Source organism: Aulostomus chinensis, chromosome 18 (genome assembly GCF_037954235.1).
Source record: "Aulostomus chinensis isolate RoL2024-O1b breed Wild chromosome 18, RoL_Achi_v1.0, whole genome shotgun sequence".
Classification (NCBI taxonomy): Eukaryota; Metazoa; Chordata; class Actinopteri; order Syngnathiformes; family Aulostomidae; genus Aulostomus; species Aulostomus chinensis.
The window spans coordinates 19064730-19081919 of NC_141337.1; the positions used below are offsets into that span (position 1 = coordinate 19064730).

Genomic DNA, 17190 nt, shown 5'->3' on the forward strand with positions numbered 1-17190 from the left:
CCTCTGCTGCATTTGCATATATACACTTAACGAAGGTTGAAACATCCAACGTTGTATGCAGTCCGTATCGGAGATGACTTCTCCTACGCTGAGTGGCTGTCTCACCAAAGCCCCACCCTAACGTGAACACGTATTGTTGTTCACCGACAATAAAACATGGCGACCGGACCCGCGTAAATTGGAGATCCCATTGAGGTAGTAAAATTTGATGAACACATTATTTGCTCAACTCAAACGTTTAGAGGCTACATGTGCGACCAAAACAGAGTAGATGGAGACATGAGAGGAGCTGGTAGCATGTTTTCCTTTGTGTTGAGCACAGTCAAAGGCAGTCGCGGCCTAGCTGAGGGTCTAGGCACCGGGCTTTCCTTTGCCCCTGTCGAGGCAAGGTGAGGGAACACTCGGCGGGACTGAGTGGAGCGCAGGAGGCGTTAGGAAGCTCGGGAGTCACAATGAATGGAGAGGGGGTGTGTTTATGTATCTATACGAAAGTAGGCGGGAATTTGTTAAGCTGTTATTCTTGTACTAATAGTGTACCCGACGCATTAGTTTAGCATTATTGCATTATCACACAAATAGTCATTTTCCTCACGTAGCAACTCATCCTCAGTCACTTCTCTACTTTTTAGCTTGTCAAGGTTAGCTGCAACTCTAGTGTCACTCGGGCTGCGCAATATAGAGGTAATATTTGCAATACTTTAATTTGTATTATATACAGTATTTCCGTGGAGTTGGCATGGTATATGTCAATGCAATACTCCGATTGAAAATGTAAACACAATAACGGCAAAGACCTACCCTTTTTTATTGTGCTTTCATTGTTATTTCCTGACTATCTTACTTATTATTTAAAATGGCTGTGTTGCTGTTCACTTACTAAGTCAGTATCCTGCCCCATTGTCAGTGACATCCTGTGACAAGTAAAGTGTTGACAAAGGAGGATCCATGGCTTTTGAGGAGATCAAGAGTAAAGGAGGAATGGGTAACGTCTGCTGTGCTTCACCTCTGCATATTTTACATACAAGCACTGTCGCACACTCAAAAAAACTGAGAACCTGAAAAAACTACAGTCTGGGTGTCAAAAGACCCACAGTATTAGCTGTTCAAATACTTTTTTGCAAAGTGCAAAATGTGTTATTACTCTGGTGGCAAGGTTGAACATGCTCATTTAAAGGTGCAATGGACAACATTTATACCCTCTGGTCAGTAGGTTTTGCACTCTCTTGCTGCACTCATCTATTCTCCTGGCTGCCAGGTTAACACGAGTAACCATATGTGCTCAGAGTTGGAACTGTGGTAAAAAGACAGACAATAAACGTGGTCATTTGAGTTGCGATATATTTTGTGATGTTATACATCAACACAAACAATATGAATTTGTCAGAGGCTTAAGCTGATAACTTGTGCAATTGCTATTGTTAATTAGTAAACATAAGCTTACTGATCTGGTAGAAAATTGGCAACTTTGGTGTGGCTTTTTAGCCTCTCTTGATCTTTTAGCTTAGACTACCTTAGATATGCTGAACCAACATTGACCCTCGTCGTGCTTCTTTGTTGGTCTGACAGTATTTGAGTCATAGAACAGAATGGATCCTTACGTTTTTGAGGCATTTCTCTTGTTTATCCATGACCTGGCAATTCCTGTGTTCCTGCAGTGGGTGAAAACACATGAGTAACACAAAATATCAACATGTTAATTGTATTGGCTCTGAGAGCCTTAATGGTTTGTCATCAAAGTCCCTGAAATATAAATATTATACACATGTTGGACCATACATTTTTTAAAAATTATTATTCCAGCTCTATATTTTTTCACGTGAATTTAGACTTTCATTCTGCACCTTTCTAAAAGTTATGTGTATTTTTAAAAAATTCATTTTTCTTCAAATTGTTGTTGTTGTGTTTTGTTTTGTTTTTTGCACCTTTTAATGTATTTTAGATGTTGGGATGGAGGGAGACAGGGGCCTGGTAGCTGGTCGTAGCCAGAGAGAGAAGAGGAGGTCTTACAAGGATCTGCTGAGGGAGGAAGAGGAGATCGCTGCTCAGGTTCGCAAGTCCTCCAAGAAACGACCTAAGGTACGGTAGTGTGTCGTAACACACTTTCAAGTTGTGTATTTGTTTGTCTGAATTTTGTGATTGTACATCAGGATTCAGAGCTTTTCATGCTGGGAGGGGACTCGCATAAAAAGAAGAAGAAACATAGTGATGACTACTATTACAGAGGTGAGCACTATCAAAATAGTTTTTCTTTATACACAAATTGCCTTTAGAGTGTATTTGTAATTCTTCTCTGTTCTCTGAATAGACCATGATGACTTAGGCCCAACCTCACATAAGAGGAAGCACAAGTCTGCAGACCGCTCCCCGCCTCTCTCTTCTTCCTCATCCTCCCACCCAACAGACACAGCCATGGGCCTCCTGCAGGCTATCACCTCTCCTCTGGCCACAGGTACAGACCCCAGCCCCCACTTGCACAAGAAACCCTCGTACCCTTCCTTCTCCACACACTCCTCCAAAGATCGCAAACGTGAAGGCAGCAGCAGTGGAAGCAAAGGGAGCCACTCCTTTTCTCACTCCCGTCCCATGTCTTCCTCATCATCTTCCTCCAAGAAGCACTCCTCTTCCTCAAAGTCATCTCTCTTCCATGGTGGAGCTTCCAAAGAGGAGCCTCTGACGTTGCGTGAGGCTGATGGGCTGAAGATGAAGCTAATCATGTCGCCAGAGAAAGAGGAAGGTGAGAGCTTCCCAGTGACACCGCACTCTTCCAAAGGAGGAGTCAAGAAAGAGAAGGATCGAGACCGAGTTCACCTCTCCAAATCACCCAAAAAGAAATTGCAGCAGAGTCGGGATCCACTGCCTGTAGTTGGCAAAGAGGTGGAGGTGGAAGGTATGATCATCCTTGTTAATGTTTATTTATTTTTCTGTAATCCATCAAAAGATTATATCCATATAAAGGAAACGGTCTTAAGTGAAATAACAGAGACTCGCACATTAATGCAACATCAGTGTACCATGTATCTGACTGACAGTATCAAAAAAGGTCTGCCAAAGTGACATTGAACAATTTAAAAACATGTTGTTTCAAATACCTATTTTGAACTGTCATGTCCTGAGAAAGATTTATACACCTAGCATTTTAAAATAAATAAAACAAAATCATAGAAGTTTCCCATGCAGTGGTTGGTACAGGACCGAGAACATCTGTCTGATTGAGATCCAATTAATGGTTCATAACTGATGTGTTCTTCGAACCCTAATTTTTCAAACACAATTTGAACTTTTTATTACTAAGTGTCAAAAACAGAAGTCATACGCAATATACAACTTCCCAGTGCATATACCATTATTCACTGAAATTAGTTTGAATGCAGATTAGCTAATATACAAACCGTTGTTCTGAATAAAATCCAAAGAAGGCTTTTGATTACACAGAGTTGAAATCACTCTACAAATCAAACTCAGCACAAACCTTCAACCGCAGCACTGCACTTCTTTGGGGTGCCAGCACACTAGCGCCCCTTTCACACTGCACCAAAAACGTGGGTGAACACGGGTGTTTGGGAACTCTGAAAGTGTCTACTCGGCATTTTGACCGGCGTCGACCGACTCTGCATTTTGACCCGGGTGTTTAGCGGATCGCCTTGGCCCTGCTCGGCTCGCCTGCAGTGTGAAAAAGGCAACCCGTGTTGTCTCAGGTTTCACGTGACCTTCCTGTCGCGTTCTGATTTTGTCACTGTGACGCCTGTCAGGCTGTCATTGTGGGAGCTCTGGGAAAAAAAATGAATAAATAAAAAATTGGGCTGCGCTGTGCAGCGAGAGCTGCTCACTCATCTCTCAGTAAAGTTTTGGCCTCTGCCACAAGATCAGTCTTCCTGTTGATGTCCCTGAGACTCTATTTCACTTTTTTCTAACAATTTACATGTGTTTGACCTTACGGGAATTAATCTGTGCTTGGCAACTCCCACCAATCAGGGACCCTCACGTGAACTGAGCAAGCGCCACCGTGTTTATCAACAACTTGTATTGCGATCCTCACATCTTTTTTATTGATCATGGCAGCGCACTGGCAAGATCGTGAAGTCCGCGAGCTGCTCGCCATCCACGGTGGAGAGGAGATCCGGCAGAGGATTTCTAGAATTGTCGAGAACACTGTGATTTATGGGAACATCACCGGCAATTTGAGACATGGCGCACTTTTGCATGTAATGATGACGTTGCCAGCGTGATGACGTACGAGAGAGAAAAACACAGGAACGCCAGGTTAACACAAATAAGCGGGAGTTCAGACCCGCATCTGCTGGAAGCTTGAATGCACCCTAATGCTGAGCAAACGCGGGTACAAAAACCTGCACTGACACGCATTTTTCAGTGTGAAAGGGGTGTAGGTTAGTCACCAAGTAGAAGCACTTTTGTTGAAACAATTGGGTCAGCACAAACAGAGATGTCTTGTTTTTATAGATAGATGTGTTGTTACTAGTATTCATGATTTGTTATCTGTGGTACAGGTCATTATGGAGGGGGTGTGGGAGATGACAGCTCCTCATCTGGGGGAGAGCTGGAGGCTGGTGAACTGGTTATAGATGATTCATACACACATCTGTCAAAAAAGAAGAAAAAAAACAAGAAAAGCAAGAAGAAAAAGGACAAAGAGAAAGACAGAGACAAGGAGAAGAGTGGAAAAGACAAGAAGCACAGTAAGGGTTTTGGAGGTAGGTTAGCTTTTGTGCTAAAAATACCCTTGTTGCATTTGCTGTTGTATTTGAACTTGAGTATGCACTGACAATGAAGGAAATGAAGAGTAGTAGTTAGATGCAAAGGTGAAAGTAAGGAAGACCCAGCTGAAGTGTCAACCTACTGTGTTTTTACACCCCCTGTACATTGTCAACAACCCCTTATACTTGTATTTATCTTTTATATCTCCAGAGTCATCAAAGGGCCACAGCCACTCCCATCCCACTGTCACTCACAGTGCTGTTGGGCCGATGTATGCCATGGGCACACCAATCCCTCCACACCACCATCAAAATAGCGATGGCGTGACTGACAAGAAGAAGAAGAAAGAGGATAAAGATCGTGACAGGCATGAGAAGGACAAAGACAAGGTAACATCCCTGACTTCTGCCAGCTTCAATTATATCACTTGTACACACCTTTTATACCCATTTGTATTTTCACTTCCAGTTTCTTCATGTTGCTGTTTTGTTTCCGTTCATTGTTTTTTGTCTTTTCCCTGTCCCAGCCCAAGAAGAAGATAACATCAGCGTATATGGTGTTCTGTAAGGAGTACAGGGTCAACATCAATGCAGAGCAGCCAGGACTAGGTGACTGTTGTAGTGATTAGGTGTCACTTCCCTTTTAATTATGCTGTTTTCAAGTCAAATATAGAATTCGTGAAATCGTGTTCATTTGTCTCCTATGCAGTCTTCGGTGAACTAAGCAAAAAGTTGGCAGAGGTGTGGAAGGCGATGCCTGAGAAAGACAAACTAGTGAGATTTGTTTCCCCTCTTTTGTTCTTGAGTCTGAGTCAGAAAATGTGTGAAGTCCATCAACTTGATGGACTATGATGCTCTCAGTTTGGAAGTGTAGTCAATGTCCGTGTTTTTGATCATGTGCAGGTTTGGAGGCAGAAAGCTCAGTATCTTCAGCACAAACAGAACAAAGCAGAGGCTACCACGGTCAAACACAAGAGCTCCAGTGAGGCCAAAAGCAAAGGTATCTTCAAGTGCCGCTCCAAAATCAAGTGTAGTTAATCACGCGTTTTATAATTCATTACATTGAATAAATTACATACATGAATTTTGACTGTGACAAGCAGTTAAATGTTTCAATTCAAACAGATTTAAGTGAATGTGTGAACAAAATGGTACTGGATTCTCAGTTGTGTTCACAGAAAAGCAGCTTCTTCTCTTAGATGTGCAGTGGTACAATGCCACTGAGTACCTTGATGTAACTGAAGTCTAATTGACAGCAAGATGTAAAGACCGAAGAGAGAACATGATGCAAATTGTTGCCCCTGTATGCCATGTGCTCGAGCCATCTTTTGACAAAGTTTCAGGTGCTTGTTAACGTGTACAGCATTTGGATTTTGGCTTGAACTCAACCACATTAAAAACAAACACCGACTTCACCAAATGCTGTACAACCAAATTAAAGAAAGACAAGCAAAAAGAGTAAGAATGAATATTCCAATTTTATCTACCACCATGTTTGCCAGTACACTCAGCAATTTCCACTACTAGTCACCAAACCTATTCAAACTGTTGTTTCCTCGTCAAAGTTGTCAGCATGGGAGCGGGGATGGTGTCACCGAACAGAGTTCCTGGCACTATGTCCCTGTCTCCAGCGCGTGTTCCAGATGTTGATCCCATTGATGCAGCAGCTCACCTGCAGCTACTGGGTGAATCACTGTCCCTGATTGGCCACAGGCTGCAGGAAACAGAGGTGAGTGGTACTCAGTGCTTGCACTGGCACTTCTGAAACAGTTATGGCTCTGGCAGTGATGACAGCCCAAAACAGCAGACCAGATGCATCAGAAACATATAGACATAAATAAAGATGTGTTTAGAGGTCGTAGAGCACCTTTTTTAATACAATGAAGTTTCATTAACAGAAGGAAACACGAGTTGTTTGATGGCTTTATTTTCCGTGTTAGGGGATGGTGGCTGTGTCTGGGAGTTTGTCCGTTCTTCTGGATTCTATCTTGTGTGCGTTGGGCCCACTGACCTGTCTCACAGCTCAGATACCACAGTTAAACGGATGTCCTCGAAATGTCCTGGTAAGGCACTCATAATGTGTTTTTCCATTTAATAACTACGGCAAGTGACATCCCGCTATCTCCATAGAATATTTTCCTGACGACATTCTCTTTCCTTGCCAGTCAAAAACATTGGACAACATTGCCTATATCATGCCTGGGCTCTGAGTGATGTAGGAAAACCTGTCTGGAGTGATTTTACACCAAAAGCCAGCAGACGGATCCAGAATGGACCTTTTACAGGAATGCCTTTTGGACTTTAATTTAAGCCACTGCTTGGAAACTGAAATCGTTTCCAGTTTAAATGTTTTGAAATTGTATTTTTTAAAATTCCTTGTCTTGATTTTTTTCCCCCCCAATTGTTATTCTTTTAAATTAACCCTTTTACTTCACATGTTCATCTTAACTCTTGGTGTGTCTGCTTAATGTTATTGTAACTGTACAGTGTAATTTAGTATGAATGGTTGTACGACTCCACGTGCTGTACTGAGTGAGCAATTGTGTCACTGTTTATTCGGATGGAGTGTCTGCATATTTTTAATGACTTGTAAAGCAACTTTTAAGGCATTTTCTCTTTTGCTCCTCAACATAAGGTGTTATATTTGTCATTTGCTTTACCGTATAAAGATGTAAGTACTGAGCAAAGTGTTGTTTTATACATTTGATATCTTCCTCTGTGTACAGCGTTAGATTCAACCATAGAAATGGTAAAGTGATAGGAAGCATCTTTAGGTACTGAAATCAAGCTGTTCAAACAATACTGTCAGAACTGCTCATTAAAAAATGGCAATAAAATGAGTTCAACAACTCAGCGGCTGCTTCTTACAAGAAGATTATAGCTAAAGTAGGTTTAAAAACCAGCTTGACTGATATATTTTGGATATAATTTGGTGCATTGATGTATGCTGATTAAAAATAAAATGCAGAGGTATCCTTTGTACAGAATCTGGAAATTCATGTGAGTGCAAGCGCTGTAATACGTTTTTGTAGGAACATCTATATATCAGGATTTATATGGTCGTGGATTATTCACAAGTTTATTTTGTATAAAACCATGTAGCTTCTGACCAAACCAATTTTAATTTTTGTTAACATTTTGACAATTGGAATGTAGCAGTCATGTGAGGAGTGTGCAGTAGGTCATAGCATAATTTTGTACTTCTAACATTTATACTTCTATTTTACGTTCTATGCTTCAGAGATCATAAAAAGGATATCATTTGTGAAGGTCCAGAGTCAAAACTTATTTGCAGCAGAGCTTGCAGTGATTGGAAATTTCATCAGCTTTTGGTGTAGGGTACCCACGGCCTTGTCAATGTCCACGTAGGCCTACCAAAATAAGTTATTGTTGCAGCACTTGAGTTAGTCCAGTCGCTTACAGCCCTCATTTACTAGAGAGAGGGTGCAAATGATATGTTTGTTTTATAAAATGTGTCATGTTTTTCTTTGAATAATTGTTCTATTTTCCGAACTATAGAACAGTGATAATGTCGACGTGTTTTATTTCCCTTGGCGCACAGAATATACAGATATGAAAAATTTCGTCCAAATCTTTAAAAAGTTTTGGCTTAAAGTGTGTGCATTAGTTTCATCCAAACAACTGACGTTTATTTGATCATCCAAAAAAATACCTTCAGTATAATCACAGATAAATATCCATCCGTTGTCTGGAGCCTGTCAGCTGAGGTACACCGGACCATTGCAAGGCCACCAGGAGCAATTAGGGCTCAGTAGCTTGCTTAAGGAAACTTCAACATGGTCACCAGGGGAAGTGAGGATCGAACCAGCGACTCTTTAGGTGCTAGGCGGCCACTCTACCTCCGAGGCACCCCACATCTAGATACTATGATGTGATAGTAAATAGTAATAGTATTGGGGCGGGGGGGGGGGGGGTGGCTCTTGGTAGCCCTGGGCCACAGCTGGAGCTGTATTCGGCCCTGCTGAGGTCAGCGTCGAGAGGCAGGGCTCCCAGTCAGCTCGTGTGATTGAGGAAGTGCGTTCTTCTCGGACTTCAGACGGCCGTGAGCAGGACCGGACATGTCAGCCGTTACGCGTCCTCAAACAGGTGGGATAGATAGATCTCTTTATGTCAACAATTGAAGACTGTGTGTGGGAGAAGTCATCATCATTGTTAGCGGGTATTTGTTGGATAAGTTCCCGTGGGTGACTCAAAAAGACAGTAGATGGATCGATGGATGGGCGTCGGCATCTCATTCGCTCCAGCTAACTCCTCGAAAAGTTTACGCTAATAACTACAGGCCTTTAAAGCATATAATGTAGTGAAAGGCGTTAAATCGTAATTGAATTGTCTTTTTTTGTGCGCTCTGTCCAGCAAAAATATGAATGTTTGTGTCCTTAGCAGAGCTTAGGCTGGTGTTGCTGGGCCGGGTGGGATCTGGGAGGCGCACAGTCGCCCTCAGCATCCTAGGTCTGCAAGACAGTCTGCAGTGCACAGATAAAGATGACGAGAGCTCCCGGGAGTGCACCAAACTCAGAGGAGAGGCCGCAGGCAGACAGGTAGACGTCACACATCGAACTGCATGTAGTTTACGTTGGATTGATGTTGAACTTATTGACAATAAAGACGAGCAAGGGCACTGTCAACAAGACACATGCCAATATTCGAAGATTTATTGTTGTTATTTTTGAATCTCCTCGGTGCCTGTGCAACGTCACATACCTGATCATCAGCTCCAGAAGCTCGACTTTTACCTGGAGCATTAGATCATGAGGTGCAAAAGACAAACACTGCCCTATGTTTGAAATAGAAAAGTCACTAATAGACATTTAACCCATATTCTGTTCGGAAAATCATATTTTTTTTTAAATTATATTGTCTTGTAGATGGTTATCAGGATGTAGTTGTAGTCTCAACCTTTTTTTCTCTCTCTCTTTTGCTAAGTAGTCACAGCTTGTTTAAAGCAGTAGTCAATCGGATGCATTTTCTGGAAAAGTCTGTGAAAATCTGTGTTCGCCTCCTGATCCTAAATTTATAGATTGGGCAGTCAGTGTTTTGTTTGTTGACTCATCTTGGTATTTCCCAAGGGCAACTGTTGCGATCACTGCATCAAGGTATTTAAAGGAGGAATTCATCCAAAATTGAAAATTGAGTCATTATTTAATCAACCTCAAGCTGATTGAATGTCAATTGAAGTTTTTTTTTTTTAGTCCTCAAAACACTGCTGGAGATACACAGGAAAAGACGTTGCGATAATCTTCCAAACAACTGAAGGGGATTTTTACGAACTTTTAAAAATACAAAAATACATTGCACGATACTTCCATACTGCTCGTCTGAAATTCTCCAAGTGTCCTGAAACGTAGACATGCCAAGTTGTACAGGAAAGCATCGCTGCTGCTATTTTTAGCCTCCCTGCTCACTGTGGCCTGGAGCTGGCAGCCAAAATGCTGTTTTTAGTGAGGCTAAAAACATAGCATCACTGGTATTTTTCTGAACAACTCTACAAGTCGAGGCCTCGGGATACTTCGATTACTCTTGACGAATACCTTGGTGTCCCCTGTGGCGATCAAATACAGCCTTGTATTGTGATTAAGCAGTTGCTAATGCTTCTTCATGTGAGAAGTTTGCTTATTAAAATTCTAAGAAATTTAGGCCCTTGTGTGACTGGTTCTGAGAACTGTATTTTCCCCCCGAGGGATGGAGCAAGTTTTTGCAATCTACGACTTATCCACAGCAACACAAATGTGATCTGAAGAAGACTGCATAGTTAACTTTGTCTTCAAACATAATGCATTGTTTTCATCTAGATGATCCATAGATATTCCTGCCCGTCTTGCTCTGCTTTGTTGCCGTCTACTACATTTCAGACTAACATTGTAATCAGAGAACTGTATATTTTCCAAGCAAATACGTCGATTTTTCCTTAAATCATACACAAAGGAGACATAAAACGCAATATGCAAACTTGATTTGTTTATTCTTCATGTTCCTGCCACCAATTTGTAGGTGGTGGTGGTCTCTAGTCCAGACTGGTTCAGTTCAGACTGTAACCCAGAGGAAAGAAAGCGTCAAATCTCCTCCGTCATCTCCTTATCCAGCCCAGGGCCGCATGCTTTCCTGCTGTGTGTCCCCATCAACCAGCCAACTGATGGAGAAGCCAAAGCCCTGGATGTTATGGAGGAGATCTTTGGCCCCTCCGCAGTCAGCAGAAACACCATTCTACTCTTTACACATTTGGAGGAGCTAGCGGAGGACGAGCAACTGGAGGATTACCTCATCACGTGGCGCAAGGACCTCCAGGCAATGCTGGAGAGGTGTAGTGGCAGATATCACACCCTGGAAACTTGGAGCGGAGACCCAGTGGAGAGTGAGGCTGTTAAAGAGATGCTGGAGAAGGTGGAGCAGGCAGTCAAGGAGCGTGGGATGCAGCACTTCAGCTGTCCTCTGTATCAGGAGGCGGAGGAGAGATTGAGGATGAGGCAGGTGGAAATAGTAAGACAGCGGAGGGGAGAGTCATCTCTCACAGAGGAAGACATGACGAAGGAAGATTTTCAGGAAGCCCGTGAAGAAGCCGAGATAAGCGTCGGTAACTTCAGTGTGGACATAGAAAGTCTTTTTCCTCCTGACCGCATCTCACCATCCTCCTCTACTGCTCCCTCCTTTCTCTGGGGCTTGTGGGAGAATCTGGCTGGCTGGATTAAGTTGCTTCCCAGGTTTGTGAGAAAAGAGGCCCTGCTGGGAGCCCTGGTGGGCCTCTTTGTAGGGGGGCCATTTGGAGGTATGGTGGGTGCCACTGTGGGGTCAGTGGCTATGGAGATGGGGAGGAGAAATACACACAAATCTAAATAGGCGGAGCAGATGACTGTCTTATGTCATAATAACGTACTAATTTGCACCTTAAAGTCACTTCACTGCATTAAGCAAACAGATGTATTAATGAGCTATTAGCTTACCCGCTAGCATTGTTTATTTTAGTTCAGAATGAGGAGCACAGTCTAATGAGACAAATAGATTTTAATGGTCAATAAATCATAGATCAGTAATAATCCACAGGTAGGGGCAGTGTTTTGGTTGTCCGGTTTTAAAATAATCCCTCTTGCTGGCCTATCTTTCTCTGCTCATGTCTGAAACTCACCCATTCCTCCAGGTGGTTTGACTCGGGCTTACTTATATTATAAGCACATGCTTGTTGTGCATTCATCAGCAACTTGGAAGTTGGAAAGGTCCACACTTTATTGTTGGAGAAAACTGAAAGCCTGTCATAACTTAGAAAACCAGCTCTGAAAGTTTTTGAGCGGACCAAGGAGCAGGTTTAAGTCACCTGACATGGTAGTGTTTATGGTGAGAAGTGAGAACTGTATTTGCGCTGAGGTTAACTAACTCTCGTAAGTGCTGGTTGAGGTTGCGCTCATTTTTGAAGGTGATTGATTGTAATGTCAAAAAAAAATCCTCACATTTAAGTAAATGTGTTGATCTCGTTTTCGTGACGCTAACGTAATGTTAGCCTTATGTCTAGCTGAACAGAAGTATTTGTCAAGAACGCAACAGAGAATTAGTCAAGCCTCATTTGGTCCCTGTTTGGTTTATACAGGCAATGTGAAGTTTTTGTCAAGTTGAGAAAGGAACATAGCCAAATGAGAACTTTCCCCTTTCCACTTGCCAGCTGCCTGAATGCACTAATAAGATTGTTTTCTGTTATAATATCGCATTAATCTGTGTAACACTTGGGCAACATCATTAACTTTCCCATATTGACTTTCCTTCAAGCTCAGTTGTTTTCTCCAGTATGTCCTTAGGGAACTCTCTAGCTGTCACCGTGCATCATTTGTCCACTGTTTTGTTTTGTTTTTTTTAAAGCTGGAGTAGTTTTGGAGCTATTTTGGTTGGAAAAATGCTTCTGTTTCCACTTTAATAAGACATGGTGAGAGCTATAAGAACAAACAAAGCTAATGAGTTAAAGGAAGCTCAGTTTCTGTAGAGCTCAGGTTAAGTTAGATGGTCATGACCCTTTTCTCAGCAACCTTTCTGCCAGGAGTCATTCATAACATTAATTATGACCCTGTTCCATACGGGGCCCTGCTATTGTGCATGTTTGTGCCCTAGAACAGAAGTGACTAAATAGTCTAGGAACACGATTCGATGAACTCTCCCCCGTGTTAACCCGTTATTACATGACAAAATGGCCGCTGTGAAAATGGCCTATTAGCTGATAAATCACCATGAACACAATTGGTTATTATAAAAACATATTGACTGTAGCAGTTTCAGCAGCAGCACCTGCATAAATTGATATTTCACAACCTTGCAACACAAATGTTGCCATTGTTAGTGATCTCTAAATAAATATTACAAAACCACAATAAATGTCAAGTCTTTTTTCATTGCATTTTTAAAGCAGGTGGTTGGAAAGCTCTGCAGTTAAGAGGCAATACGGAGAAACCTCCACATGGGGGAGACATTGGTCTTGATTTTTTTTAGACGCTTGACTGTTGAAGCTGAAAGAGACAAGTATTCTCATCGAACAAATAAAAGCTTTTTTTCCCCAGTGTATTTAACTGCTGTCTCTTTCGTAACTGTACATTTTAAATGAGCAAATTGTGGAAAAATCTGTTTACTTTAACACATCTCAACCACACGTGCATGTACATATTTTCTAAGGTACACATCTGTAAGCAATATCAAGCCCCTGGGGGCTGAAGCAAGTGTCTGTGGTGCAAAGAACAAGAGGCAGGGGTCTCAACAGGAGAAAAGGGAAGGCATAAGAAGACTCTGCTCCTTACACACTGACAGCCTCTGCAATTGTGTAACGTCTGCTTTTACACTGATGTAATTGATACCCTGCTAAAACCATAACCCATCCTTACAGCTCTCCTTGTTCTCTCTGCCTGTGTCTCTCCGAACTGCTAGAGGCTCTGCCTCAGGAACAGCCTGGTGTTTCTGAATGTGGGTGGCCCAGCCAACAGAGAGAGAGAGAGAGAGAGAGAGAGAGAGAGAATTATCCCAGCTCTCATGTTTCCCAAAAGCAGAGGGATGAAGGGAAAAGACGCAAAACAGAGAGAGTGAGTGAATGTGTGGAAGAGAGAGAGAGAGCAAAGGCAGAGAAAAAGCTTTGGGACTACATCTGTCTTCCAGATGTGGCCTCTACAGTTGTCTGAAACAGAAAAAAAGTGGCTTTAATGTAAAGGAAAATTAGTACTAAATAGTTTTTTATTGTTAGGGATTACACATACAGTACAGTATACAGTACTGGTTGCCAGGATATCCTGCTTTTTCCCTTTTTGAAACTGTGATGAAATCGCACACCAGACCCCTGGAAGTCAATGTACATAATGGGACACCTGTCCAAATATTGTTCAGTCTCAGTGAGTACACATCAGAACTAAGAGGGAGAGAACAAAGATGGGGTAGCACTGTGAAGAATATTGAAGAAGGATTTTTTGGAGGGTGTTGGAAGAATATGTGCAAAATAATGTGTCGCAAAAAAAAAATCTTTCTGATCACAAATCAAAGCGTACTTGGCGTCAAGATTGTCCTCAAGATTGTCCTCAAGATTGTCCTCAAGGTGCAGACACAGTTGCAAGGATCAGCTCTGGAAGATGAAAATTCACCAGAACAGAGAAGAAAAAAAAAAACCCCAGCATGGCCAGTTTATTTGTGCCTGTATGCGTAAGAGGAGCCAAAACCTGAAAAAATGAAAGGGAATCACCAGTGAGCCATCATTAGCATACAAGCTGTAATTTTTCTCCCTCAGAGCAAAACTCTTTTTCCAAGGCCATGTTGGATCGGAGCAGTCTGCCTGTGAGACACGGTGGAGGCTGCAATATTCTTTGCTATCATCCCACCATGCGCACTAGAAAAGACAGCGAAGCAAAGAAAATAAACAAGATGACACACTTTCCCCTAAACAACAGGAGGCTGTTCTCCCATCACTGATTTACACAGAAATAAAACCTGACCATTAAAACATATTTTTCGTTTAAAACAGATATTTAGCACTCATCACCTGGTCATTCAAAGTAATTGTTAGCTCATGAAGATATTTGATGAAGAATGAATTTGAGTGTGACACATATCAGTCTCATGCACAATGAAACTTATAGTGTGTTCTTTAAAAATGAGAGCTATGATGTGTCACACGTGAATCCCACCTTTTCGTCGTGCATGTGTATGCAGGAATATAATGACATTTGAAATGAAGTTTAAAAAAAAAAAGAGTTTTACTTCAAAATAGTAACATATTTTCCAGATGACACTGCAGGTAGTAAAATAAACCCAACAAAATGGCAGCGAACAATATTGAACTAAAGCTGAATTCTGTAGATCAAGAGAATAATATTGAGCGTAGCGTTTGTATTTGTATTGCATTTTTTTGTGAATTGTGCTCTCAAGCAGCAGCCGTTTCATCTGCTGTGTTTGTGTGCCAGTGGGGCTGAGACTGTGGTGTCCAACAGCCCGCCCTCTCCTCCTCTGTCTTGGTGTACTCACTGGGAGCCCTCTCATCTTTTTCCCATTAGTGCTGTTTTCATGTTCCTTCCAAGCATGAGCGTGTGTGGCTGCGATTGTTTATGAAGAAATGCTTCCTCCGCTGGCCTTCGTATGTGTGTGCGCGAGTGTGTGTGTGTGTGTGTGCGTGTGTGATTTATGCGAAGTGTCAAGAATATAAACAGCACAAATGTCGTGACAAGTGTTGATCGCATTCATTGTTTGAGGTGATCTTCTCTTACAGTGTACGAAACACATGAATATGAGGGGCATGTGATTTAAAGTAAGGCTGCTAATCTTTATTTTCACACGTTGCTTTGCTTACCACCATTTAGAATTGTATAAAATCTTAATACCTATTGCTTGCAATTGAAGGGTCGGTGTTCGGGTGGTTTTAGGCAAGTTTGTACGAACGAATATCATCAGAAGTCAGACGTTTCGTCTGTTCAAGTGCTTCAACTAACAAATTATCCAGTTTCTCACTCTTGGTCACTATTTCAAACCTGCATCATTTTTTTTTCTCATTTGTCCACGACTTTTAACGAACCTTTCCAGCATTTGTCCGCGATTTCATGCGAACTATGCCGATATTTATCCAGGATGATTACGTATTAGGGCTGACTTTTTAGTCCCTACTTCTAGCCGTTTAGTTCTTACTCATTATTATATACAACAGTAGAAATGTTTCCTAACTTTTATTCAGAAGACACATTTGTCAGCTCAACAACTTTCTTTTCAAGGCGGTAAACGTGGTTTTCACGTTGTATGTTGCGCAATGTGAATTTTGTTCACGTGTTTCATTTCTTGATACATTTCTTTCTCTTGTTAAATTGGCACCTTCATCTCTTCCATGTACCCTTTTGTAAGATCAATTTACAAATCAATCAATCAAAGCGCAGTTTCATTACAGTGTTTTAGATGTTTTCAAAATGCTGACTGTAATTAAATTGCAACAATTTCATATATCAGTCATAACAGCAGAGTCAATGATCAAAACTAATACGAGCAAAGGAAAGAAGGTATCTGCAAACCAAAACGTTCCCTTCGCTAATTTTTTTTCGGATTCAGCCCCCACCCTGCTTGGGTATTGCATGCTCATGCCATGCTCTCTCATGTTTTAAGAAACAACATGAGCTCACACTTTTATGTTCACCAAAAAAACCTCCAGAATTTTAAGCAATGGGAGAGACTGTGTACGTGTCCCATCTGGTTTGTCACAGTTGATGAGAAAATACAGATGTCAAAGTGTGCGGCTGACAGAAGCACCTTGAATCCATAATCTTACAAGAACGTATCTTCACGCCACAGAACTGACCTGAGCTCTGTCCGGATGTGACAGAGGATGTTTTCTCATGGACAGAAGCTGAAGAGGGAGGAAGACGATATGTGGTCTCATTCAGGTTTAAGTGCCCTGCCATCATCCATCTGATTCGAACTCTGGACACCACATCGGCGTCACTTCTTTTCGCTCTTACAACCTTAGCATATGGTTTGTCCCTTGGATGCTCGAGAGGCATCTATGCCACAGTCAGGTGATGGTTTCAGCTTTACTGTTCACTTTCGAATGCACGGAAATACAGTGGACTCGCGGCATCAGTCTACTGGATGGCATTTCTAATGTGAAGAGGAACAGTTTTAAGGCCAAATGTCTTGCTTCAAACGTCATCGGATAACTGGGTTCTGTTTGGGTGACAGTTCTTTGGTCTCACATGGGCTTTGAGGACATCAGTCAGAACAGAAGACAACTTACTACTCCTTTTGCTGTGATGTGGCAGTCGGATGCCCCCTGAGCTCGCCATAATTGAAGAGTGTGGTGCACATTAATTAACATGCACTGTCAGCTGTGAGCGGGTTCAATGATGCTGGGGCAATTGGCTGAGTTTGAACCATTAACAGAGACCCTTCTTCACTGTAAAGGACCCCAGCCTGCGGTTTAGTCACAGGCTTGTCACAGGCCAAGCTCAGTGAAAACACACATTCCCCTTCAGTCATA

The 17190-nt window shown here is 42.0% G+C and overlaps 2 protein-coding genes across 5 annotated transcripts; both read left to right on the top strand.

The window, feature by feature from the left end:
• The first annotated feature begins 64 nt into the window (after positions 1–64).
• Positions 65–7619, top strand: hmgxb4a (HMG box domain containing 4a). Of its 3 annotated transcripts, none has more exons than XM_086185111.1 (13): positions 65–195; positions 905–982; positions 1940–2076; positions 2148–2223; positions 2306–2887; positions 4506–4709; positions 4924–5102; positions 5240–5321; positions 5422–5486; positions 5616–5712; positions 6278–6441; positions 6653–6775; positions 6878–7619. In XM_086185111.1, the coding sequence occupies exons 2-13, from the start codon at positions 946–948 to the stop codon at positions 6920–6922; spliced, it is 1791 nt and encodes a 596-aa protein (XP_086041237.1). In that variant the 5' UTR covers positions 65–195; positions 905–945; the 3' UTR covers positions 6923–7619. The 3 variants fall into 3 exon arrangements, with proteins under 3 accessions (XP_086041237.1, XP_086041238.1, XP_086041239.1); XM_086185112.1 differs by lacking the exon at positions 65–195 and adding an exon at positions 205–389; XM_086185113.1 differs by lacking the exon at positions 65–195 and adding an exon at positions 656–681.
• A 1097-nt stretch (positions 7620–8716) lies between these two features.
• Positions 8717–13263, top strand: LOC147245570 (GTPase IMAP family member 7). 2 transcript variants are annotated; one of them, XM_086184733.1, is made up of 3 exons: positions 8717–8819; positions 9114–9271; positions 10722–13263. In XM_086184733.1, the coding sequence occupies exons 1-3, from the start codon at positions 8792–8794 to the stop codon at positions 11562–11564; spliced, it is 1029 nt and encodes a 342-aa protein (XP_086040859.1). In that variant the 5' UTR covers positions 8717–8791; the 3' UTR covers positions 11565–13263. The 2 variants fall into 2 exon arrangements, with proteins under 2 accessions (XP_086040859.1, XP_086040860.1); XM_086184734.1 differs by having other exon boundaries at positions 8742–8819; positions 9117–9271.
• Positions 13264–17190: the final 3927 nt, after the last annotated feature.